Source organism: Urocampus carinirostris, chromosome 1, assembly GCF_059441175.1.
Source record: "Urocampus carinirostris isolate Australia breed hairy pipefish chromosome 1, RoL_Ucar_1.0, whole genome shotgun sequence".
In the NCBI taxonomy this organism is placed as follows: Eukaryota; Metazoa; Chordata; class Actinopteri; order Syngnathiformes; family Syngnathidae; genus Urocampus; species Urocampus carinirostris.
The window spans coordinates 52561143-52587605 of NC_142349.1; the positions used below are offsets into that span (position 1 = coordinate 52561143).

The 26463-nt window shown below is 38.2% G+C and overlaps 1 protein-coding gene across 1 annotated transcript; it reads left to right on the forward strand.

Annotated features, from left to right (window-relative positions):
* Positions 1-1487: 1487 nt before the first annotated feature.
* Positions 1488-26463, forward strand: cln3 (CLN3 lysosomal/endosomal transmembrane protein, battenin). The gene is made up of 15 exons (XM_088344913.1): positions 1488-1656; positions 1735-1768; positions 2924-3020; positions 4414-4503; positions 7274-7353; positions 7708-7793; positions 10054-10126; positions 10312-10455; positions 12006-12142; positions 14743-14795; positions 15261-15329; positions 15436-15491; positions 18361-18454; positions 23231-23371; positions 25178-26463. Exons 1-15 carry the CDS (start codon positions 1608-1610, stop codon positions 25292-25294), a joined length of 1320 nt encoding a protein of 439 aa, XP_088201039.1. The 5' UTR covers positions 1488-1607; the 3' UTR covers positions 25295-26463.

A 26463-nucleotide genomic window follows, 5' to 3' on the forward strand; every position in this document is an offset into this window, starting at 1 on the left:
TATTACTTTTTTAAATGAAAAACAAAAACAGACAGTCACTTTAGGTGCTCAGCACCACAAATATACACAGAAGACTAGATAGGACTAGCCCATCTGAGTTGCGTGCCTACTGCGAGCTTAAGCTAGCCGGGTCAAACTATCAGAATCTTCAGGTACATGAAAACAAATCTTGGAAAACAGTCCTCTCTCACAGTTTCTAGACCTGTTTTATAGATAGATAGATAGATAGATAGATACTTAATTCACATTTCCAGCAGTTATAGATTTAACTCTTCATGTGGCAAGTGACATACTGTTGATGGTTACTTTAGTAGACATCAAAACTAGATGAATAACTTAAACTTTGTGATTTTTCTTTTAAACATATTTTTATACTATCGGGATTTTTTTTTAACCTAGACTAGCAAATGACCAGGGTTGGGTAGGGTTACTTTAACTTGATTACTTTCAATTACTTTTGGATTACTCCAATACCAAATATGCAAATAAAAGACAAAATAAACTAAATATGAATACAATTACTAAATTTTGTGCAGGGTTGGGGAGTAACGGAATACATGGAACGGCAAAAATGATGTTGGCAAGCTGCTTGGATTTATTTTCATTTTGTTTCTGTCGCATTTTATGTTAGTTTTGCCGGAGATCAAAGAGATCAAAGCCAGGAAAGAAAACTTACCACGTGTTGTGAGTCATAATTTTATTCATATTTAGTTTCCTTTGTCTTGTATTGGCATATTTGTTATTGGAGTAATCCAAAAGTAATTGAAAGTAATCAAGTTAAAGTAACCCTACCCAACCCTGCAAATGACCATATATGGTTATGTGTATATGCTTATTAATTTACCTTGATTTGCAAAATTAAAAAAAAAAACTTTCACAAGGACACACATAGTTTCTTTTTTAATGAGTTTTATGTAAAGTGTTAAAATTTTAATGCAGTCAGTTGTCACTTGCAATAAATGTTCATACATTGTTTTAATCAATTGTTAGTTTTTGATAGAAAAAAACCCGTTTTAATATCTTTTATTTAATTTGCCGCATTAACAGCACGTGTTTACGTTGACAAAAGAGTTACCTGCCTGAAAATCGATTGTAAAACGAGCTTGTTACAATTTCTTTTTAATGAACAGTACATACATTGCCTGAACAAGGACGTTGACCAGACCAAAATGGCCGCCGTGTAAACGCAAGTTAGAGGGCTACTTCGGCGCGCTGATATCTAGTGTTGTATAGATATCTGTGCTCAGCAACCCAAAACTCTGGATCCAAAATCGCTCCGGATTAAAATTAATGATATTTGTAGAAATTTTGGTATTTTTCGGTAATTTATGTTTTCTACCCTAGCATGCTCATTTTTTTCCTGTGTTTATTTTGTGGTACTGTTTATAATGTTACACAACGTTGCAATGCAATTTTTGTCTGAAGCGTTTTGTTCAATAAAGCATTCACAAAAAAAGAAAAAAAAGGGGAAAAAAAAATAACATTAGTTCCGGAAGTCTGAAAATCACGCGAACGAAAGGGATAAACCACGGATTTCTACGGAACACCTATCTGTGGGATTAACGAGTCGTTAAATGTTTATTATTCCTCTAAAACACAATTCCTAAATGGAGAGGGTTTCGGACACCGAGTACCTTCAACACTTACACAGGCATGGTCAGTATTTTACCAACAATAGTGTGCTTTATGTCAACGTGCACAATTTAAAAATATACAATTTTGTAACTCTTGCAGATCGTAAACAATGGCGCAACTGGGCCGGGTTTTGGTGAGTATCTTGTGTCTCCATACGATATTTGCTGTGTCCGAAACGTTAACAAACCGAGCTATAGGAACCATGTCGCATTACAATAATACTACCATATATTTTCAGGCACTTTAAACATGTCCCCCACCTGCAATTACTTAAGAACGTTGAGTTTTTTTGACATTCATTTTTTTCATTATCAATGGTTACAAAACAAGGTGCAAGCAGGGTGCTTTTGTAAAAATGTCACAAAATACTGGAAACGAGGGCACTGACGTATTTACCTTCCGTGCAGACGGCGCTGGGCAGAGTGTACTGTGTGCAAAGCTCCGCCCACCCTTACCACTCACTTTTAAAATTGCTCCGCGGTCTTGGCTGACGTTTCTGTGTGTTTAAATTTTTTTCTGTGGGTTTTCATTATAAAGCGTCTCATCAGTGAACCCAAATTGTTTATTGAGCTTCCATCTTAAGGTTTTATTAATGACGTACAGCCAAAACGGGGTCTGGTGATGTGACACTTTGACTGTAAAGTGTAGTAGGGAGTGTGCTCTTCATATGCTGCACCGATCCATGCCTTTTACACTTGATACGTCAGCTCAGCGCTTACTAGACTTGATTGTGTCAACAGTGTTCGGGACGCTACTTTAAAAAAGAAATGAGTGACAGTTATTCACTAGTTCTTCCAAAAAGTAACTGAGTTAGTAACTGAATTAGTCTATATTATAAGTAACGAGTTCCCAGGGAAATTAACTACTTCAGTAACTTTAAAAAGAAGTTGTATGTCAAAGAATTTCAAATTTTCTAAACAAATACGAAACATCGCGGTGATGCCCCAATAAGCAGGTAGGTGCCTTGCTTGGCTGACCCCCTATTGGTGTGTTAGTGTGTGTGTGTGTGAATGGGTAAGTGTGAAGCACATTATAAAGTGCTTTAGGAGTTATTCATTAGCTTGAAAAACGCTGTATTAATGCAGACCATTTACCATTTAAAGAGATGGGAATTCTGACTTTTTAGAGAACTGTTTTTTTACCCAGCTCAGCTCACTAAGAAAATGTCTTTTTTTGTGATAGGTTCAAGTTTGCAGATGATATGATAATGGAAAGATGCATATTGTACTTCTGTCTGTCAAGACGAAAATTCAATTGACTATTTTTGTGCCCCCCCTTTCCTTTTTAGGCTGGTCGGATTGTGCAACAACTTTGCATACGTGGTCATGCTCAGTGCTGCTCAAGACATCCTTACAAAACAACAGTCTCCAAACACCACCAGCTGTGTACGTTTGTATTTTGTCATTTTTGATGTTTTGCAAAGCTACTCTATGTTGTCTAAAACAATTGAGACACATCTTTAATGAGTTGTTAGAACACCCAGCATAATTATTTCCAAAAATGTATGTACATGCCACTAGTAAATCTATCAATCGCTACATCTAGCCATCCATTATCTGCACCATTTAGACTCAGTAGGGTCGCGGGGGTGCTGGAGCTCATCCCACCTGAAATGTTTGCCAGCCAGTCACAGGACACGCAGAGACAGACAACTCACTTGCTCATTCACACCTAGGGACAATTTGGAACGGCCAATTAACCTGACATTCATGTTTTTGGAATGTGGGAGGAAACCGGAGTGCCCGGAGGAAACCTACGCAAGCACGGGGAGAACATGCAAACTCCACACAGGAGGTTCGATCTTATGACTTCAGAACTGTGCCGCACACGCGCTAACCACTGCACCGCCGTGCTGCCCTCCCTGCCCTCCCTTCATCTAGTTATACTTAAATTTAAACACTTCACCTAAAGGTGTAAAAAAAAAAATCATCCTTAATCATCCCTAATGAACTTTTAAAACTTTTAGCAATTTTAAAATGTCAATCACTAATAAAAAACAAAACACACATTCAACCTTGTGTGTATGTGAGTATTCCGGTATTTTCTCCCATCTCGTGAAAACTTCATTAGTACAACAATCGGCCTTTTCTCCGTCAGTTTGTTATTTCAGCAATACATACATTGTTACACGGGCTCTACAACTCACTGCTACATATTCTGGAAATATTAACTAGATGTAAACGGACAAAATATGAAAATAAGAATATCCAGGATAAATACAATTTGCCTTAAATCAGTTATCAATTCGAGCTCAGTTCCCAATTATAAATGACTAAGCTCACCCAGACCCTAGCTCCGGTTAATTGAGTGTAAGACCCTTCCATAGTGGAATCCCTACCTAGTACAGCTGCCATGTTTGTCTGGCAACTTGCTGCTGCTCTGTGCTCTTTGGCACTGGTTTTCATTTACTATAGACAATACAGTACCATCTAGTGGTCAAATATTACAGATTGTGGCTTTAAGTATTTACACTTCTTCAATGTTTGTGGCGGGTCTTATTATGTGGTGCGCCCTGTGTGTGTGATGAAGATGTGAAGTTGAGGAAACCATGAGGCTACAAAACACAGAAATACTACAACAAAATGCCCACAGAAAGAATAGGAAGAGTGCAAAAAAGAAGGGGAGATCAGATAAATATTATTTAAAATTTCTTATTTCCTTTTAGTGAAGGGTCTGCAACCATAATCTTATTCTCAGCCCACTATTTGCAACCCACTAATCTTGAATATTTTGGTGGAAATAAAGAACACATCTCAAACCAACCTTGTTTCTTAACAGGACCCTGCTTTAAAAACATTGGCTGTGGAATTTACAGATGTGAATGCTGGTAACAGCAGTCGATATGATTGCAATTCTGTCTCAACAGCGGTAAGTAAAAAATACATATTCAACTTTATTTGGAGCTTTAATGATGAAATATGTATTCAGTGGAAAGGTCAGGAACCTATGGTTTGCGAGCCATATATGGCTCTTTTAATGAGGCCATATGGCTCGCGAGCTATATATAGCTCTTTTCATGAGTACATATGGCTTTCGGGTCATGCGTGGCTCTTTTCATGAGGACATATGTCTCGAAGATAAAATAGAACTCGCGCTATGACTTACTGTATTCTTCAGAGTTCGTACGGGTGCCGTAAATCCTTTAAAATGCTTGAACTCTAATGTTGTTTTCAAACAAAAACTTAATAAATGGGGATACAATCACATATACATTTTAAAAAGAACACAAAACAGACATATCTTTCACATCTCAGAGTTAGGGCAGACAAGTGCTGGAGGCATCTGGCTCAAGCTCCCATAACTTGTCTTTTTAATGCACGGATCAGGACACTCAAGAATGGTGGTCCTGCTGCCTGGGGGCGGACCAAAGATGTTTGTATACGGCACAACACACATCACGTAGCAGACAGTTTCCCCATGAGCACCCAAGGAACTATGTTATCATAATAGATACTCTAATTATACAATATCCTGAAAATGTATGGAAATAGCAATAATGAAAATGATGATGGTAAAATAAGTGAAGGAAGTAGTGATGGTGATAATGATAATGATGATAATGAAGAGATTGTGTATCCACAGAGCCAATGTAAAAATGTTTACTCATAAATGAGCTTTTTACATGTAAATACACAGGGGATCTAGATGTGGGATGAAGCATATGCTACTTCTTACTCCCTTTCGAACATGTACCATAACATTGTTTGTGAGTTTTGTTTTCTTTTTTTGACTTGCTGTTTTTGGTCGGCTTTTGGCCTCCAAGTGGCTCCTCAGATTTGGGGATTTTTTAATGGTGTGTGAGTGTGTGTGTGAATGGGTAAGTGCGAAGCACATCGTAAAGCGCTTTGGGAGGTCTTCATTGACTTGAAAAGCGCTATATAAATGCAGAACATTTACCATTTATCAATAATCATAAAACTTAATGCACAAAATTATGCCGTAATTAGTAATTTCATATGTTTTGCAGGGTCCCCCTGAAAACACAATATAAATTGAAACTTTCCCAGATCTACAACATAAATGTGTAAAATCCAAAACAATTTTAGCTTTTTACACACTGAACAGATTTAAAGTCGAATAACAACACAAAATACCGGAAAATACAAAACAATAGAATACAAATTAAAAATATTAACTCTTCAGTGCTATAAATAAATGATAACAGTCAAATAAAACAACTACCGTATTTAAAATTCTATTTAAACCAATTTAAACACAGATCTTCTGAAAAGCATACAATTTTTTTTATGAGCCACTAAAAAGATTGAAAGATTGAATGCACTCTGCTTCAGAGCAATCAATATCACAGTCAAAATGCGTGTGCATTGTTTAATCAGAATTCCTCTCGGTTCATAGCAGCCCGTTGACACAAAAAGATTGTAGATCATATATAGGCACAGCTCAGAAAAGCACAAAGTACAATATGTACAGTAGAGTTTCTTTATTGCTTTTATATTTCTTTTCCCAAATCTCTATAGATTAACTTAAATTAATGATCTACACAATATATGGAGGTTATTTTTGTCAGTTATATGTCTGCATCTACTTGTAACTGCAGTCTTCTTTGCAAATTTAAACTGTGTAATATGTATAAGGGGTATCAATTACATTATTACATTATTATTATGGCTAAAAATCACACTTTTTCTAGTTCAACTTTACCTATATTTATTTGATTTCAATGTCCTTTGTGGCTTTTCCATGATATTTTTTGTTTTTAATACATTTATTGATTAGTTTGTTTTTAGCAAACCATTCATTGACTGTACTGATTGACATTCTCTCTTGTTTGATGAGGGCATTAGTAACATTCTTTTTTTGTCATACTTTATATAAAGTATGTCATCCAAAGTATTTTACAGGCGTTCTATAACAACAGCCCAAAACCATTAACATCTGAAAATTTAACCCATAAAAAACAAAATAAAATCCCGTAGACTGTTTAAAAAATCACACAACTCTCCCAAGAGCTTTTCTAGAGTACGGTAATACATGGTTAAGAATACAGTATTTCAACCAGCCATCTGCACTAATACTAATAACTAATTAACTAATAACCAAGGAAACGTGAAAGAATTGTATTTTACTTTATCCAAATGAGATCAAATTATTATGGGTTAAATTTAAAGGGACATTAGCGCCTCCTACTGGTAAAAAACTTTGATTTATTAAAAAAAAACAATATTGATTTAAATAAGATTCAATACATGAATGTGGAATTCTTTTTCAAATAATTATAGGTTGAGATATGTATATATATTTTACATAACATGGAGCTCACCTAGAGGGAGTTGTTAGATTGTCTGCTATTTTGTTGCTACAGGTGCTCCCAAAACAAAATACCCTGTGAAAGGCTGCGGGAAAAAAAGAAAAATGGTGCAGTTTGGTCAAATTAGTTCTCTATAGTTTGTATTCTTCTTTGTGCTTTAAAGCACTCGTTTTTGGCTGCACTATATAAAACAGCAACATCTAGTGGTCACATCTGCATAATTGTGGGGAGGAACACTACTTGTTCAGTGCCTTTACTTTATGATGTACTGAACACAATATAGTGATTTTTACTGTACTGAAGTTTTTTTAAAAAGTCAAGTTTATCATATGTGTAAAGACTCTTGATTCATTTTGTTTTCCCTTACAGGCCGTGCTTTTGGCTGACATACTGCCAACACTCATCATTAAGATGTGTGCTCCGCTTGCTATCCACAAAGTTCCTTATGGGTAATTAAAGAAATTATACAATACTTATAATATATGGTTTTGGAAAATATCAAAATGAAAAAGATGTCGATTTTTAGTCATTAGATATAACACATTATATTTTGAGAAGCATATCTAAAACAAAATTCAAATAGAACATTAACGATTCAAACCAGTAAGTTGTTTTACGAAAACACCACATCGTGTCAGTGTCTCTACCTCCTCCCTGTACGCCGCTTCATCCCCATCAGAGAAGAGGCCTTTTTAAATATGCATACTGTATACTGTAATTTAGTTGATTGTGATTGTTATAAGCCGGAAACATGTGTTAGGTTATCATGTTAAACAGCTTCAGTATGTTCACTTTCGTTACAGATTTCGAGTCTTATTCTGTGTCACTATGGCTGCAACAAGTTTCCTTTTTGTTTCCTTCTCTTCAACTGTCTGGATGAGCATTCTAGGTAAGGGACTAAAAAAACTGTTCGTTATTGGGAATAGGATATACAAGTAGAGTTCTTTCCCCAATATAAATACCAAATCCTTTATTTTTTATTTATTATGGATTTATTTTATTTATTATAGATAAGGCTGTATCTTAGCCTGAAATTGTACCTCAATGGTATCACTATCTTAACGTGGTGAGGCACTTTGTCCCTCACATATGATCCTTACCTCATATGATGCTGGTTGGACTACGGAGTGGCACAAATTTGGTGGAATTGTCGATATGAGCTTTAAAATAAAATGCAAACTCCTACCCAAAAACAAAAATGATGGGTGCTGCCAGGCTGTACTTGCCCAAGACACACCACAGGAAGTAGTGTTGCTACGACACTGGTGATTAAGGGATCGGTGCACCATGCGCAGCATTCTCCTTTTTTCTCAGACAACTTAAAAAGCCACGAAAAGGAGATGCTATGAAATGCCTTCAAAGAGATGCGATCAAAACGAACTTGCTGCAGAATACAGGTACAAGTGTAACCCAGGGCGCCGAATCAGGTGCGTGATGGCGGCTGGTGCATGCGCAAGTTGAACCGAGCTGATGGCAGTCAGCCAGGCATGTCCAAAGTCCAGCCTGCTGCCTCTGTCATAAATCAATAATATGTGGCCCACCATAATGTTGACCGCAGTATGAAATACATTTTTACCAAAACAATTCTATATTTCACCAGATGATGGCAGTAGCCCTTTGGGCACTTTGCCCTCAGCTTTCTGCCACATGGTGACTGTAAACAAAAAATGGAAAGTTGACTATCAGGGCTGCAGGTTTCCAATACATATGGAAATTTGAGTAATTTTTTCAACAAAATTCGAAACAACTGCGTTTGCCTAGTTTGCCAACGAACTGTGGCTGTTTTCAAAGAATATATTGACAAGTGGCACTGCCAGACTACGACAAGCTAAATGTACATGAACAATGTAAAAAGGTGAAGGAACTAAAAGCTTTTTTAACAGCTCAGCAGTGCTTTTTTACAAGAGCCTGCCAGTCTAATGAAAATGCTACAAAGACGACCTACTAGGTCAAGTCAAGTCATGTTTATTAGTATAGCCCTTAATATCAAGTAGTCTCAAAGGGCTGCACAGACCACAGATTTTTGCAAACCACAGACTATTATTACACCATCCCCTGATCTAAAACCTTCATGAGGGCAAGGAAAAACTCAAAAACCTCAACATGAGGAAAATTAAGAAACCTTGAGAAGGGACCGCACATGAGGTAATCCCCCTTCCAAGGATGACCAGGCTGCAATGGAGATGCTGATAGCCAAGCACTGCAAACCTTTCATGAAGGGTTATTTTATTAAAGACTGTTTAAATCATGCCCGGGCTGTATAGTCTACCCTCACACATTTTCATCAGATTTTTTGATGGTACAAAACCTGGCCCCCTTTCTGAAAGGTTTGGACCCCCTGCAATGGGCGGTCACAAGCATTGAGCAGTCACAAGTGGTCTGAAGTGGTAGCCTCTGGGACTGCTTGTGAACTGGAGCTTCTGAAAAGTACAATATAGTACATTTAGTAACGTATAGTACGTAAAGGTACTATTAAGTACAGATAGAAAATCTGACTCACTGAAAGACATTAGACCCTGCCAGTCTAATTGAAAATGCTACAAAGGCGACCAACTAGGTCAAATCAAGTCATGTTTATTTGTATAGCCCTTAATCCTAAGGAGTCTCAAAGGGCTTCGCAGACCACAGATTGTTGCAAACCACAAACTATTATTACACCATCCCCTGATCTGAAACCTACATGAGGGCAAGGAAAAACTCAAAAACCTCAACCTGAGGAAAATGAAAAAACCTTGAGAAGGGACCGCACACGAGGTGAGCCCCCTTCCAGGATGACCAGGCTGCAATGGATGTCGCAATAACAGATAATACACAGATATTGTCAACATGAAATATAGGTCATTCAAATGCTATAGAATATAAGTGGGTTTAAGCCTAGATTCAAACAGTTCCACTGAGGTTGCAGATTGAATCTCAGGGGGAGCACCAGGGCCCGAATTGAGTACGCTCTTGAACCCGCGGTTCTCTTCTTGGCTCTTGGAATCACTAGTAGACCAGCATTTTCAGTAATATCTTCAAACACCCGAATGAAAGTTTTTTTATACCACTAGCAGGCACTAAATTTTATACAATGTCCCTTTTAAAGTACAGTAGTGGTAAATTCAGTTTTGTAGGGAAAACAAATTTAAATGTGTATTCTATGCTTCTAGGTGTGGTTTTTGCCAGTACCAGCGCAGGATTTGGAGAGTTATCCTTTCTTTCCCTCACAGTCTTCTATAACAGGTAAATACCTTTCAATTGTTATAACTCTTTTTCACAGAGACATATTTTGCCAGTTAGCATTTGCAGACACATTTACTCATCAATAATTGATTTTGTGCCTTTCATTGTCAAGCTGTGTGTCTGTCTTCTTTCTGTGTAATGTTTCTTAACCAAAAACTTTAACATTATCTTTGCACTTGTTGTAGGGATGTACTTGGGGCCTGGGGTTCAGGAACTGGTGGAGCCGGTATTTTGGGGGCCTTCCTTTATTCAGGCCTGACTCAAGTTGGCCTTTCACCCCAGGTTACACTCTTAGTAATGCTGACCATTCCATTCATTATGCTGATTAGGTAAGTGTGAACAAAATCCATACAAATTACACATTTATAGAGAAAACACAAAAAGAACGATGGTATTCATGACATGAGATCAGCTTCATGACCAATTACATTTGTATTGTTGTTGAGATTGTTTATTATCGCACCATCTCACTGGGGGTGGTATCGGATATCAGCGTTCTTTTAATTGATGGTACAAATGGAAACGTATTGCGAACCCTTTTGTAGAGCGTTGATTGTGACTTCCTTTTGCCTGGGACACCTCAGTTACCACAACGGTCCATATCTGATAAGTAAACGGGTAAAATCCTTTTTTTCTGCCAGGAAATTAACAGCGTCACAGATTATCTTTGTTTACACATCAGGCAAGCTTAATGAAGAATGGACTATCCTTGACTTACCAGTGCTTTTCTATTATTTTCTGTCATTACAATAATGAAATCAAATACATCAAATTTAGTTTAATTAAAAACAATTAAAATAAATAAATAAAGACATAACTAAATTGATTGTATTATTAACCATTTGAACTAAAATACATGAGTGAAGTTCAAATAATACAATGAAATTATTGAAATTAAGTTGATCATTAAATTACGTCCTGGCTGTCTGACTCAATAGAGCACTCTTTTTAATGCGTAAAAATGACGCCGATGGTGGCTCCAGTCCTCATTACCGAGTTGTCATGGGAAGCGTTACATCCCCCTGCTGTCGCATCCAAGATGAGGGGGTTTAACAGACTAGTCATGGAATTTTTTTTTCTTCTTTTTTTTGGGACATTTTATCAGAAATAATAAAACGTTATGGCCCAAATTATTTAATAATTAATAATTTCATACATTTTGCTCTGAATCCCTGCAAAACACATGAAATATGAATTTAAATATTCACAGATCTTCAAAAATTTTTTTAGAATACAATACAATTTTAGATTTTTATCCACTGAACAGATTTAAAGATGAACAACAACACAAAGTCCCTAAAAATGCAAAACAATGAAATACAAATGTAAAATATTTTAAGTGCGAAATAAATTCTAAAAATCAAAAGATCAGCAGTCTCTAAGATTGGAAGATTTAATGCACTTTGCTTTGGAGCAATCCAAATAAATGAGTCAAAATTTGGCTCTTTTTTCTGCTTTTGATACATACAGTACTTTCTTCTTTTTGTCCTTCTCATTGTCCTCCATTATGACCCAACCCCTATTAAGCATTTTCCGTGTTTATAAACAAGTATGACGTATCGAAGCTGCATGTACATTGTTTAAGCAAAACGACAGAAATCAAGTCAGTTAATAGAATCCAATTTACCCCAAAAGATTGTAGATCATAGATAGAAGAAGACGCAAAATAGCTCAAAGTACGTGCTAGCAGCAAGTTAGCAATTTTAGTCATCAAAGCCAACACCAAAAAAGAAGGAAAAAAATTACAAGGTCAATTATTGCACTACTGCACTGATAAACATAGGCAAGATGTTACAACTTTGTAATGTAGAAAGTCATGAATTTTATTTACATTATCATTACTATACATTGATTTATTCTGCGTTGTCTCATCTCCTAGTTACTTTATCCTGCTGGTTCCACCGCCTTTATTTACTCAGTGGAAATGCAGAGAAAATGATGACGCTATCGAGACTTCTGAAGAGCGACAGCAGCTGATGGATGAGAACGAAGAAGAGCAGGAAACAAATAGCAATGGTATGGACAAAAAGTCAACACAAAAAAAGAAATATAAGTTAAGTTCAGTGCTTGGAAAGATCATCTCCCATCATAACTTATTCAATTTTCAATTTACAAATTGTCATAATGGCTTAATTTGTTTAGTTTGTATTTTCCTTAATGTGTTGACTGCAAGCTGTTTAGCCAAAGGTCGAAAACTTTTATGACGCAAAGAGCCATAAAAGCAAATATATTTTGATATTTTTTTATGAGAGAGAGAGAGAGATGCCATATAATAGGACAAGAAACCTGCTAAAACTGCTTTCCAGACACAAGCTAAATATTCAGCACATTTTATTTTACTGTGTGACGTTTGATTTGATCCAATATATGAAATAAGAACATGCCAGAGCATGTGTCCCATACCCATATTAATATACAACTTAAAATTTGTCTCCCTCCCGCAGTAAGAGTGTAGAGACTCATTTTGAACATAGTTTTTGTCCTAAATCATGTTTTCAAAACAAGGTGCGAGCAAAATTATTTTGTAAAAATGTCACAAAATACAGCAAACAAGGATACCACAGATTTACCTTCAGTGTAGGAAGAGTTTTTGTATAGCGCCACCCATTCCTATCGCTCACCCATTTAGATTGCTCTATAGTTTTTGTGTGTTTGCATTTTTTTCTGTGGGTTTTTGTTTTGTTTTAGTTTTTTGTTATTTTAATCATAAAGTGTCCAACAGTGAAGATTATTTAATAACCTTCCAGCTAAAGGTTTCTTTGGCAATGTACAGCTTAAACGGGTTATGTTGGTGTGATAACTTGACTGTTAACTGTAGTTACGATGATGCCCTATATATACTGAACTGGACACTATGCAAAGATAGTGGTATCCTGGCTTTCTTACGTGCTACATTCAGCTGAGCATCTAACATTACAGTAAATAATTGCACAGGTTCCATTTTATCTCTGAGCCAAATGTACTCATAAAAAGAACCATATATGGCTTACGATCCCTGTGTTCATCCAATGCCATACTGGCATTTCCCTATATTTGCCTGTGCCCACCCATTTCTACCAATCTTCTCTTCCAAGGCCAGTCTTTACCTATCTTCCTTTTACCAATAGTTTCTACATATTATTTTGTTAATGTTTTGGGCAATGACAAATTATCTGACATCCCACGTCTAAAGTAAGCAATCATGAAGATCTTTAGGGCAGTGATGTTTTGGCTCTGGTCTTTAAAGCAGTGATGTTTGGGCCCTGCCGTTGGTAAACACAAACTTTCAACTCCCTCCCAAAAATTTCTACTGGATTGAGATCACAAGACTGGCTAGGCCACTCCAGGACCTCTTACAAAGCCAATCCTTTGTTGCCAAGCTGGTGTGTTGGTGATCATTATCAAGCTGAAAATCCCTACTACAGTATACATGTCTACATTACCGTTCAAAGGTTTGGAGTCATCAATATAATAGTGTGTTCTCTATAAAAAAAAAAATCACACTTTTATTTATTGAATGAGTTTTACAATGTCCGTGTTCTTTTGTTGGCCAGTCTCAGATATGGCTTTTTCTTTGCCACTCTGCATTGAAGGCCAGCATATCTGAGTCGCCTCTTCACCATAGATGTTGACACTCGCGTTTTGCCGGTACTCTTTAACAAAGCTGCTGTTTGAGGATCTTTACGGTGTTTATTTCACAAACAGATTCTAATGCACTTGTCCTCTTGCTTGTCTGTGCAGTAGGGCCTCTCACTTCTTCTACTTTTTTGTCCTTTTCTCTGAAGGAAGTAGTACACACCGTTGTAGGAAATCTTCAGTTTTGTGGTAAATTCTTGCATGGGATAGCCTTCATTTCTTAAAACTAGAGAACACGGTTGGGTTTCACATGTAAGTTATCTTCCTTTGGGCCATTCTGAAAGTTTAATCACACCCCATATGCGATTTTTTCCATATACTTGACTAGTACAAAGAAAGGTCCGCTTCTCTAACCAGCTCAATTGATTTCAGCTGTGCTAACATAGATTCACAAGGGTTTTCTTGTTGTCCATTAGCTGTCTAATGCAATTAGCAAACACAATGTACTATTACAACACTGGAGTGCTGATTACTGGAAATGGGCCTGTATACACTTATATAGATATTGTATTAAAAAGCAGACATTTGCAGCTAAGATAGTCATATACAGTACTTGAAAAGGTATGGGGTATATTTATGATTAATGCTATCTTTATTGAATAAAGCAGTGCTTCTTAGCGACCCCATATATCTATATCTATCTAACACACAAACACATATATATATGTATAGATAGATAAATATATCTGTATATATATATATATGGAGGAGTGCCTTTATTCTGGACATAAATAATGAAAAATTATTATTATTCTAACATTTCTTAATATTAAATGAGCAAAATTTCTCTCAGAGGTGCTTTTGTTTATCATTATAGTTTAATAATCATAAGCATCACAGTTTTCCTATTAAGCATGAATACTGCTTGGTTTTAAAAACAATATATATATATATATATATATATGGTAATTGGATTATTTTAAATATTTGAATGAAAAAAGTTTGGATCTTAAGTTGTGTAGTAGAACACTAAACGTTATATTTTTCTTTCAATGTTACAGAGGAAAGGCGGTCTGGGCTGCTTACACTCAGAGAAAAATTGCACATTTTCAAAGTAAGTTCAATATAAACCTCACTGTTAGTACTAACCAGGGGAAGTTTCAGGTTCAGAGCTCTGAGGGTGCCGAGTGTCTGGCTGTTTTTGTTTTTTGTTTTTCGTTTCATTTAAAGTGGTTTAGGATCATTTCACTTTTACAGGGGTGTCACTTCCCTTTTATAAACATCACATTAGACTTTGTGGTTGGCAGAAACACTACTGCTACGCCATACCCAGTTTTTATTCAGTTCCTGTTTGTGTGTATACAAAACATTACTGCTTTTTTTTCGAACCTGTCCAAATTACCATAGTAATAATTGTTATTGCAAATTATTCATGCCTTCATTTAAAATATTTCCCCTGTGAAATAATATCACTCAAAACAAAATTAGAAAGCGAAAAAATATTTACACTGATTTTCCTTTTGCCCATTTTCAGTGTTATTTTCAAAATCTCACCGCCCAACTCTCATATATCTTGCAGGTGTTAATACCGTTTGTTTGTGCTTTGGGATTAGTCTACTTTGCTGAATACTTCATTAACCAGGGCTTGGTAAGTTATGTATCATACCACTATCACTGTGTTTTTTCTGTATTTGCTTTGATATGGCAGGTATCTCATGTTAAATACTACAGGTGTATTGCAAATCTCTTTCCAGATGGAGCTTCTATATTTCAGGACATCTTTCCTTACACATGCAGAGCAATATCGATGGTTAGTAATACCCTTGATATATCCAGCAATTTATTTTCTACTGTTTCAAATTAAACTGGGATTGGGTAACTGTTTACAATTTACTTCAGGTGTCTCAAACTCGCAACCCACCTGATGATAGTTCAAGGCCCTAGCCTTAATATGAAAGTCTAAAGGGAGAGTGCACCTCTTGGTGGGAAAAATATAATTTGTTAAAAAAATAAATACCTATTGAAAAAATAAGCAAACATACCTGACTTGGCTTTGAAAGTCCTTTGAGTGCTTGAATGTGGGCATGAAAAATGTGTACGAACCCTATTCTTCACCTTGTAATTATGGCAGACATTGACTCATTTGGAATTTGATGTTTACCACATGTTTAAAAAAACCTTATAGTGAGAAGGTTTAGAAATGCTTATTAAATCCTGATTTGGAAAATCCAATGGGTGAACTGGCTAACTGGGAACAGGTGGGTTCTATGATTGGGTATAAGGATTTCCTGAAAATTTGCAAAGACATTTGCAATAAGTGGTGACCCTCGCACCACCTTTGTTCATAATGACTGAAATTTTCAGGGAATCAATTTATGAACAATTATACAAGTTACAAAAAACTGCATTGACATGGTAACACTTTATATGAAACTCATCAAAAAAAACTCCCTACAATTCAAAATCAGTGTTAAAAGGATCATTTATTTAACCAAATATAATCACTCGCCCCCCAAAAAATTCTGTATGTATGAAAACATTTTAAAAAAGGGTTATTTTGTGAAAATGTTAAAAAAAACTGCAAACGAAAAGTTTAGGGATGTACTTCCCTTTCGCGTAGTGGACGTGTGTGAGAGACCGGGGGTGATGCTATGTCTGCAGAGGTCCGACCCCCCCTAGCACTTACCCAATCAAATACGCCTACTCATACCGCTCACCCAATTAAATTGTTTTGTGTGGTTGGCTGGCGTTTTTTTTTTGTTTGTTTACAGTATGTGTTGTGGGTTTTAATCACTAAGTATCTAAAGACTGAACATACTTTGTTTAACAGGCTTCCATATTTGGGATTTTTGAGCTTTGTACAGCCAAAACCTGGTATTTTGGACCAAACTACTTGAATCACCAATGTTTTTTTCTGTAATGCACAAACTTTAACTCAACTTGGAGATCATCAAACTTGGAACACTGCAGATAAAATTGGCACTGGTAGCATTTTATCTCCGAGCCATATGTACAGATGTAAAGAGTCATATCTGGCTGCGAGTCATAGGTTCCCAACCCCTGATATACAGTCAGGGTAACATGCCACATGAAGGGTTAAAAGTTTAATATGGTTCTAGAAACCCTAAAAGAGGACCGTGTTACATCATTTTTTTCTTGTACTTTCAAGGGAAATCAAGGGAAGTGAGTCTGGCGAAGTGGTGCAGTCATATTTTTAAAAACATTGCAAGAGAGTCTGGAGCAGCGGTTCCCAAAGTGGGCAGTACTGCCCCCCTGCTGGCTGTGGACAGATCTGCGGGTGGGGCGGTGAGAAAGAAGGGGGCAGTAGGGGGGCGGTAGGGGGCGGCAGTCCAAAGTCAGAATTTTTAACGTTTGTTTGACTATTCCTACAGGATGCGTTAGGGCTGCAGGATTAACCGAAATCAAATTGACATGGCGATGTGATGTAGTGCGGTTGTGAAACCGCAAAGCACTGCGTTGTTTTTCAAAGTTTTGTGGTGTAGTGAGTTTTGGCCAACCACAATTGTTACTGTTCGAGTTTTAAAAGCGCCGAACAATCAGAGGCAAGTTTTATTAATGTCACAAGCCAATAAATGCGATTCAAAGTTTGCAAGCGCCACACTATGCCACACCCACCGTGCAAGCTCTTTGAGTGTCATGGCGGACTCCGTAAACATAGTCCCAGAGTCAACAAACGAGAAGGAAACGAAGCTTGCACCAAAGAAGGGCGGTACATCACTTGTTTGGACCTATTTTGGTTTTTAGGAGGCGGACGTGGAACAGAAGAAAAACACCCGTCGCAGAATTTGCTTTTGCGTAGTCGCTAGGTCCAGAGAAAACACAAGTTATTTGTACCAGCACCTTAGAAATGGCATGTAAAAAGGATTACAAGTAAAAGACGAAGAAGGTGCATCTACAAGTGGACTGAGACGTAAACAAATCTCCATCAAAGCAGCATTTGCGACCTTCACGCCGTACGAAAATTTTTCGCAATGGCACAAAGACATAACCAATGCTGTGACTCCAGCTAAAAATATCTAATGGTTTCCAACCCCAAAACCGCATTATCGATTCGAGGTAACACTTTTTTTTATGCAAGTTAATTCGTGAAACGTTATAATAAAAGTAATAAATAGCCTGCAAAAGTTTGTGAACCATTGGTCTGGAACTACTGAAGCTCTCAACAAGATTAAATAATGAATTTATAAAAAAGGCAAACACATTTTTACCTATGAAAGGTGATTCCAGCTTTCCGGAACTCTACGGTACAGCGTTGAGTGTATCCATAGGCGGCACAATGAGCCGGCATTCTCTTTTTGATGTCCGATAGTTTAGGATCAAAGTAGCCAAGCGGGTCAAAGGGGGGTGTCCTATCTAGTCTTCTGTACATATCTGTGGGCGCAGCAGTTAGTGCGAAATGGCAGCCATGTTTTCTTCAGCCTACCTTAGTGCATGGCATTTGTGGCTACATATGAACACACCTTACAACCACAAAAATATGAGAACAAAAAAATATGATTACATGCCTGAAGAATGTTTCCATTGTGCCTAGAAGAGTGCAACTATAATTTGAATGAGTATTGGGAATGTGTTTTACTGACATCAATCGCATATTCCATTTTGTTGTTTAGTTTTGTCATTTTTTGATAAAAATTCATTGTGGTTTCTTTTGCTGGTAGGTATCAGACAATGTATCAGCTTGGTGTGTTTCTCTCCCGTTCCTCGCTTTGTTGTATGAAGATCAGAAAGCTTTGGGCCCTTGCTTTACTGCAGGTAAGCAAATATGAACATATACAACACAGAATCATGGAGAAAAAAAATTGCATGCAGGGGTGTTACCAGGGGGTCAAAGGTTTGGGCAGAGCCCACACACCAACATGCTCCTCCCACCCAAAGAAAAGTGGATGTAGTAGTGACTGAAGTCTGGGCAGCGCATATGTTTATCCCATTGATATCAGATTGTGAATTTTAGCAAACACTGGTTTGCTAAACATTCTACAGCAAAGTCTGTGCGTCAGTCCCCACGGGAGCAGCCTCTCATGCTCCCCGTATTGAGATGTTAACCTTCGGCCTCCAGGTTGGAAATGAATTGTGCAACTAGCAAAACGGCTACCGTATTTTCCGCACTATAAGGCGCACCATGTTATAAGGCGCACCTTCAATGAATGATATATTTTAAAACTTTTGCCATACATAAGACGCACCCCATTATAAGGCGCTATAAGTGCATGCTGGCTTAAGATCAGGTAATTGTGCAATTTTGTAATTGTAATTCTGTGCAGTCCTTCGAGACATTTTTGTGATTAAGGGCTATTTACGGTAAATAAACGTGACTTGACTTGACTACAGTAGAGGATGTAGTTACGTTATGCAACCTCTAGATCAGGGGTGTCAAAGTCAAATGGACGGAGGGCCAAATAAAACATTTGGCTACAAGCCGAGGGCCGGACTGTCCAATCTTTACTGAAACCAAGATTTAACCTACTGAAAACATAACAAATATATTACAATATGATTGGATAAATAAAGCAATATTTTCTTATGACTCTGTCAGTCATTTTTAATTTCAGCAGGCACAAAATACAAATGTCCTTTATATAAAAAAACATATCTCATAACAACAACTCATAACAATTTTCTATCATTCAATCATCTGAAATTATTAAAAAGAAATATTGCCTCGAAATACAATAAAATAAAGTGCAAAAATCTCTTGTTACTTAAAACCAATAGCAATCAACACACTGGACCTCATCTGTCCTGCTCAAATGTACACTGACTTTCCTTTCTGTGCTTTCTCTGGGTTAGTGTGAAAAAAGGAATTACTGATTAACAAATAATAACAATCAAAAGTAATTTTCTCTGCTAAATAGGAGACAATTTTATCAAAAGACTGTTGTCCACATCAAGATCTATTTTCCATGAAAAGCCGAAAAACAAGAAACACTCCCAGGAACGGAGTCGGCAAACAAAAACAACATAGTCAACATAGACAATAAAGCTTTAAAATTCCCGAGGGGAACAACCAAAAACAAGACCTTCTTTATGTGCATATTTAACTTTTAAACTTGAACGGAGTAAAAACTTCAAATGTGTAATTGCACAGGAAACATTACTGTATTATTACTGTATTTACCTACATTTATATACATTACTGTATTACTACAACACTACATTACTTGTTTGAGGCTGACGCTGATACTTGGCAGTGCTTCATCTTTTGCACAAGTTCATCAATGTTCGGGGTCAGGCTCTGAGCTAAAGAAATCCTCAGAACTGAGTGAAGGTGTTCAGCAGTAAGTCGACTTCTGTGTGATGTTTTGTTCAGTTTCTTTAAGGAAAACAGTTGTTCACACAGGTATGTGCTGCCAAACATACACAATGTTTGAGCAGCCTGGGTGTGCAGCTGGGGCATTGTGTCGGGGAGGAAGCGCACAAACTCCGCAGCACCCACTGCTGCGTATTTTGCCTTTAGCGCATCATCGCATTGTAGCTCAATCAACTCCATTTGGAGGTTTGGCCGTGAGCTTTCCACATCAACGGCAAATGGATTGCTGAGCAGTGCAAACCTGCTTTTTTGTGCTTCAAAGTCAGCAAATCGGTGTCGAAAGTCAGCAGCGAGTATAATAATTTTATCAGCAAACTCTGCGCTCGGGAAAACACTGGTAGATAGCTCATCTTTCATGGTCTGACTGCTAGGAAAGTGACTCAAGTTTTCTTTCCGCATTTGTGCCTCCCACAGAGTCAGTTTGGCTTGAAATGCTTTCACTGTAGTGTACATTTTAGAGATGACACGAGCCCGACCCTGCAGCTGCAGGTTCATTGCGTTCAGGTGACTCGTAATGTCACACAGAAAAGCCATTTCACACAAAAACCTTTCGTCTCGGAGTTGTGTTGTGTCTTTCCCTTTGCTGTCCAAGAACAAACAAATCTCCTCACGAAGCTCGAAACACCTGCGCAGCACCTTTACCTGGCTTAGCCACCGGACCTCAGTGTGATAGGGCAAATCACCATGCTCCGTTTCTAACTCGCACAGAAATGACTTAAACTGGCGGTGATTTAACCCTTTGGCTCTGATAAAGTTAACTGCGCATGTGATGGTGCTCATTACATCTTTCATTTTCAAGGCTTTACCACACAAGGACTCTTGGTGTATGATACAGTGATAAGCTGTCAGCTCTCGTGTGACGTTTTCCTTCTGCATCTTCTCCCGTATCTTTGCCACCAGTCCACTCTTGTGTCCACACATCGCAGGTGCTCCGTCTGTTGTCAGACTCACGAGTTTTTCCCAAGACAGCTCCATCTCGTTTACACATCTTGAGACCTCTTCATACAAATCATGTCCAGTAGTTGTGCCGTGCATAGGACGTAGCGCTAACAACTCCTCTGTCACGTTGAGGCTGGAGTCCACTCCGCGGATGAAAACTGACAACTGGGCAATGTCAGAAATGTCTGTGCTCTCGTCCACAGCCAGGGAATATGCGATGAAATCTTTCCCCTTTGTAACAAGCTGCTCTTTTAGATTGTTATACAACAGGTCTACGCGATCAGCAATGGTATTTCTGCTCAGGCTGATGTTTGAAAAAAGTTGTCTTTTGCCTGGGCAAAGTTCGTCACAGACTTTAAGCATACAGTTTTTGATGAAATCCCCCCTCGGTAAAATGGCCGGGCTGATTTGGCGATCTATTTTTGCTGTTATGCTAATGACTGCTGCTGATCGACTGCTGAATAAATTAAACCGCCTCCCGCTGTGCTCCCGCTTGGTGCGTCCCCGTTGCATTGTGGGAAATGTAGTATTCGTGCGTACTGCGGGCTGCTGGCTTGCAGCGGCCTGCGGGCCGGATCTAATAATATATTGATATCGTCACGCGGGCCAGGTAAAACCCTCTCGCGGGCCTAATGTGGCCCGCGGGCCTTGATTCTGACATATGTGCTCTAGATGGTGCCACGCTAAAGGGAATGTCAACAAAACAGTCAGATAGGTCAGTCAAACTTTATTGATAACAAACAAGCTTTCCACAACTCCATTCACTCCCAAAATAAATAAACAGCTGTTTTGTTATTTTCTCTGAGGTAAAGCATTTTCGTGACACATCTTTAACATCTTTGAACAACATCAAGGCATGACAGTTTACTTTTCCTCCATTTAGTCAACACGCAAAAAAAACGTCTGATACTGTTATGGTAAATAAAAACGTTAGTGCAATCACAATATAGTGACACTCGTAATGTGCAAAAATAATAAGTGCAAAACAATAACAGTAAAGCAATAACATAATAACTGTAAAATGTAAAACGTTGTAGTGGGTTTTACATAATTCACCCATGGAACCATTGTTCAGTTAGCGAGTTCCTAGGGGGACTCTTAATTCTGCCGGCTCGAGCCACTCTCGTGTTCGATTCATTAATGTTAAACTCCCTCGCTGCTGCTCTATTACCGTGTCCTACTGCGTGACTGATCGCCTTGAGTTTAAACTCTGCGTTGTAAGCGTGTCTCTTAATAGGAGCCATTTCAGGGTCTTTATACAAACACACAAATAAAAGCGAATCGTTGTTTAATATTTCCCAGTATGCACGGCGCACTTCTTCTACGCGAAAAATGGAGTCGGTGGCTGCTTCTCTTAGTTGCGAGACCTTGTAATTCAATATTGATCCATATATAAGGTGCACCGGATTATAAGGCGCATAGTCAGCTTTAAAAAAAAAAAACAGATTTTATGTGCGCCTTATAGTGCGGAAAATACGGTAGTTGCATTTTGCAGTGCAAAGTGTGTGTGTGCGCGCGTGTGCCGCGCATGTTGTTGGGATAAGTCCCTGCTAAACCCACACGTTTCAGAATCGAGGGTATAGGAAGGTAGAGATGTATCTAGGATTCATACGGGTGCTTGAAATCCTTGACAATGCTTTAAATTCAATGTTGTGTTTTCAAGGTTTGAAAAGTGCTTGAATTTGGGTGAAGGGCCTGCAAATGCTTGAAATCGTTGCGATGCGTCTTGAAGGTCTGACTTGATGGAACATGCCTGAAATGAAGAAATATATAACAAGTCTGCTAGAAAATGCCAGAGACTGCTCTCTGGTGGCTATGCTTTGCCATTGCATTTCTTCTTCCATTGTAATTTACAGCAGATGGCACATGTTTATATGACGTTGTCATGCGGAGCGTAATAACCCTCTGACTTTGCACCCAAGAGGACAGGTGAAAATACAGAGAGGCCGCGAGGCTGCTGTTTAAACGAACGATGGATAGAAAACGGTAAACAAGAAAGCAATGCCTAAACGTGGATTTTGTCTTATAATGGCACTTGGAAAATTGTCTTAGAAAGTCCTTGAAAAGTCTTTGAATCTGTCTATGAAAAGAAATTGTACAAAGCCTGTGTTGAAAAGATTACAGAACAAGGTAGATTTCAGTATATTTTACACTGATACATTTAAAATTAGGAGATGCTCAGCTTGACTTTGTTTTTGCTCCAGTTGGTTTCGCTTGAGGATTGCTGCGTGAATCGATTTCAACCCATCACCTGGAATTAACATGTTTTCTTTACTTCACAGGTGTTGAATGCAGTGTTGCTGCTGCTGGAAGTGTCTTACCAATTCATTCCCAGTGTATGGCTGGTGTTTTTTATCATCTTCTATGAGGGTCTGCTAGGTGGAACCGCATACGTGAACACCTTCTACTTCATAAGCAAAGAGGTGTGTCCGTCTCTTCCACAGGGTTTGTACGGGTGCTCGAAATGCTTGAAAATGCTTGAATTTTAATGTTGTGTTTATAGGTCAAGAAAATGCTTGAATTTTGGGAGAAATGCTTGAAAATGCTTGAAATTATTTCCATTGCAGTCTGACTCGATCAACCACGCTTTTAAGTGAAGAAAGAAAAAAAAATAGAGTGCATAAAATGAAGCGGATGGTGGTTCCAGTCCTCATTATCGAGTTGTCATGTTAAGTGTTACCGCCCCCTACTTTCGCATGCAAATGGACAGGTTCACAAGACTAGTCATGGGAATTCCTGCTATTTTTTTTAAAGCGTCTCAATTTCTAAAATTAAATGCACTCTGCTTCGGAGTAATCAAAATAATTTAAATGAGTCAAAATTTGGCCCAAAAATGTGCTTTTTATACATACAGTACTTTCTTTTTTTCGTCCTTCTTATTGACTTCCATTATGAACCAACACTTATAGCCTTTTTAGTGTTTGTAAACAAGTGTGACATATTGAAGCTGCATGTGCATTGTTGTGGCAGAATTCATGTCAGTTCATAGCAGCCCATTGACACAAAAAGATCGCAGATCATAAATAGGAACAGCGCAAAACAGTACGTAAAAGTATGTGCTAGCAGCAAGATAGAAAATTTATTTTAGTCGAAGTCAACGCGAAAAAGGTTTACGAACCCTGCTTCCTGGATGGGTTGAATCTTATTCACGCACATTAAAAAATATATACCGTAAATTCCGGACTGTAGAGCGCACCTGATTATAAGCCGCACGCACCACATTTTAAGAGGAAAATCGATTTTGTACATACACAAGCCGCACCTGTATATAAGCCGCATGCGCCCACATTAAATCATGTGATACAACCACAAATTTAACCCAGCTTTCATATAACATTGACAGTCCAAAAACCACAGCCGGCAAAAGGAACAGAAAATGATACAGGTACTTAATGTTTGATGCAGACCTCCAGAGTCCGGGTCCTGTTGAAAATAATTCAAGGGAAAAAAATGTATATTTCCAAAGGTAAGGGTGGGAAAAATATATATCCACTATTGTCCGCTGCGTCCACAAACACGTCTCGCCTTTACTCGACTTCCCATCAGCCCCCGTGTTTTTCTTCTTGATTCGCCCGTGGAAAACATATTAGAATAAGTCTCTAAAATAAATACATTACAAAAATATACAGTTGCAAATACATATTATACATGGTTACACATATTTACAAAGAAAGAAAGACGGTACACCGAGAGAGTTTTCAAAGCTTTAATAATAATATTATAACTTTCATCCCAAACCGTGCCTGTGAAGGGTAGCAAAACGCTACTAGGAACACGCTCGCAACACAACAAATGGTTCTGTTAAGAAATAACCTGTACTTTTAGAAACCACGGCTATCCGTTCTCATCTTCCTCCTTATAATTGACGTCTTCAAAGTCGTCTTCCCCAGTATGGGAAAGAGACTTTATCATACAAATGTCGTCCCACGCTCCCCTATTCAAAATCACGCTCTAGCACCACACCCTCCTCGGCGCATACATTCCAACGGTCTAAATCTTACCTTTTGTACCTGAGCGCCGCTGGCGGCTGTTGGAAAAATTACATAAATTGTCCGCATCGCTGAATAAGCCGCAGTGTTGAACGTTTGGGGAAAAAAGTAATAAAGTCTCAGAAATTAACTTACTGAACGATGTGCAATATTAAATAATGGTTTGTGTCCGTTTTGTAATAACTGTGTCCCAATATGTATGTTGCCCAAATGTCACGTTTTTCTTCTTTTTTTTTTCAGACTGAAGACAGACAGAGGGAATTTGCTATGGCTTCTGCCAGTGTGGGAGACAGTCTAGGAATCACTTTTGCTGCAATCGCTGCTTTTCCAGTCCACAGATACTTCTGTTCACAATGATCCATACCCTACACTGACTACTGTATTTTCACAACCGTAGGGCGCACCGTGTTAAAAGGCGCAGTCTCCGTAGCTGGTCCTATTTCTGTAACACTACACAAGGCGCACCTCACAGTCGGGTGCCTGAAATGTTTCCCCTCGCGCATGCAAAGTGCAAATGCTCTGCGCTTAACTGTACTATTGCATTCCCCAAAAAAATGGAAACAGAAATTTTAGTAACGTTTGCCCAAAGGGGGACACTTTATGCAGGGCGGAAGGAGAATTTTTCAACTTAGACAAGCATAAAAGTGCACGTATTTTTAAATACAGCGATAGCAAAACTGAGTTTGGTTGTGGTTTGTTTAAGCATTGATTATGAAGTAAAACACACAGATAAAAAATGTCTACTTTTGTTTTTCAGCTTCCCCCACTTGTGAACCATCGATGTATTAATCTTCAATTCTCTCGTAGATGCTCGGTTTTTCTTCTTCTGCCAAGTGTAGAAATCAACACACCATTTTGGACAAAAAGACAATGGGGGAAAAGGGAGGTTTTGGACTAGATTCATATTTTGGGGGAAAACTCTTTTCCGCCTCCGGTAGCACAATAACTTTCAAATTGCTAGATACGCTACAGCGTTAGCGTCCATGAGCACTTCCTCAAACAATGCATTGTGTGTGATGTCACGTTTTGTCTTCTGTCACCGGGACACTTGTCGTTTTCAATCAGAAGACGTATAGAAGTCACAGGAGATGGCATTTAGTTAGAAATTTGAACGATCTCATAAAAAAATCGGATTTGACCCAAAAATGTTGTAAGTCTTAGATATGACCTGGCCAAGACTCGAACTTGTGACCTCCCAGTCGCGAGGAGGGCATTAACCCTAAAGCCAACGAGCTGGTCTCCGTTCGCCGCTTTACATGACACACAAGGCGCACTGCATGATCGGGCCCGTCGCACAATTTAATGAAAATCGGAGACTTTTATGTGCGCCTTAGGGTTATAAAAATCTGGTAACTGAAATTAGAGTGGATGCATGAAAACTGATAAAATCCTGCTTCTAGAAACCACTACTGCTATTGATAACGAATGTTGGGACTAATGCAGGGATGTCAAACTTAGTATGTCTCTTGGGCCGGATTCTAACTTTCTGTTCTGAGGTGGGCCAGTAAAAGAATATCAACTCCGAA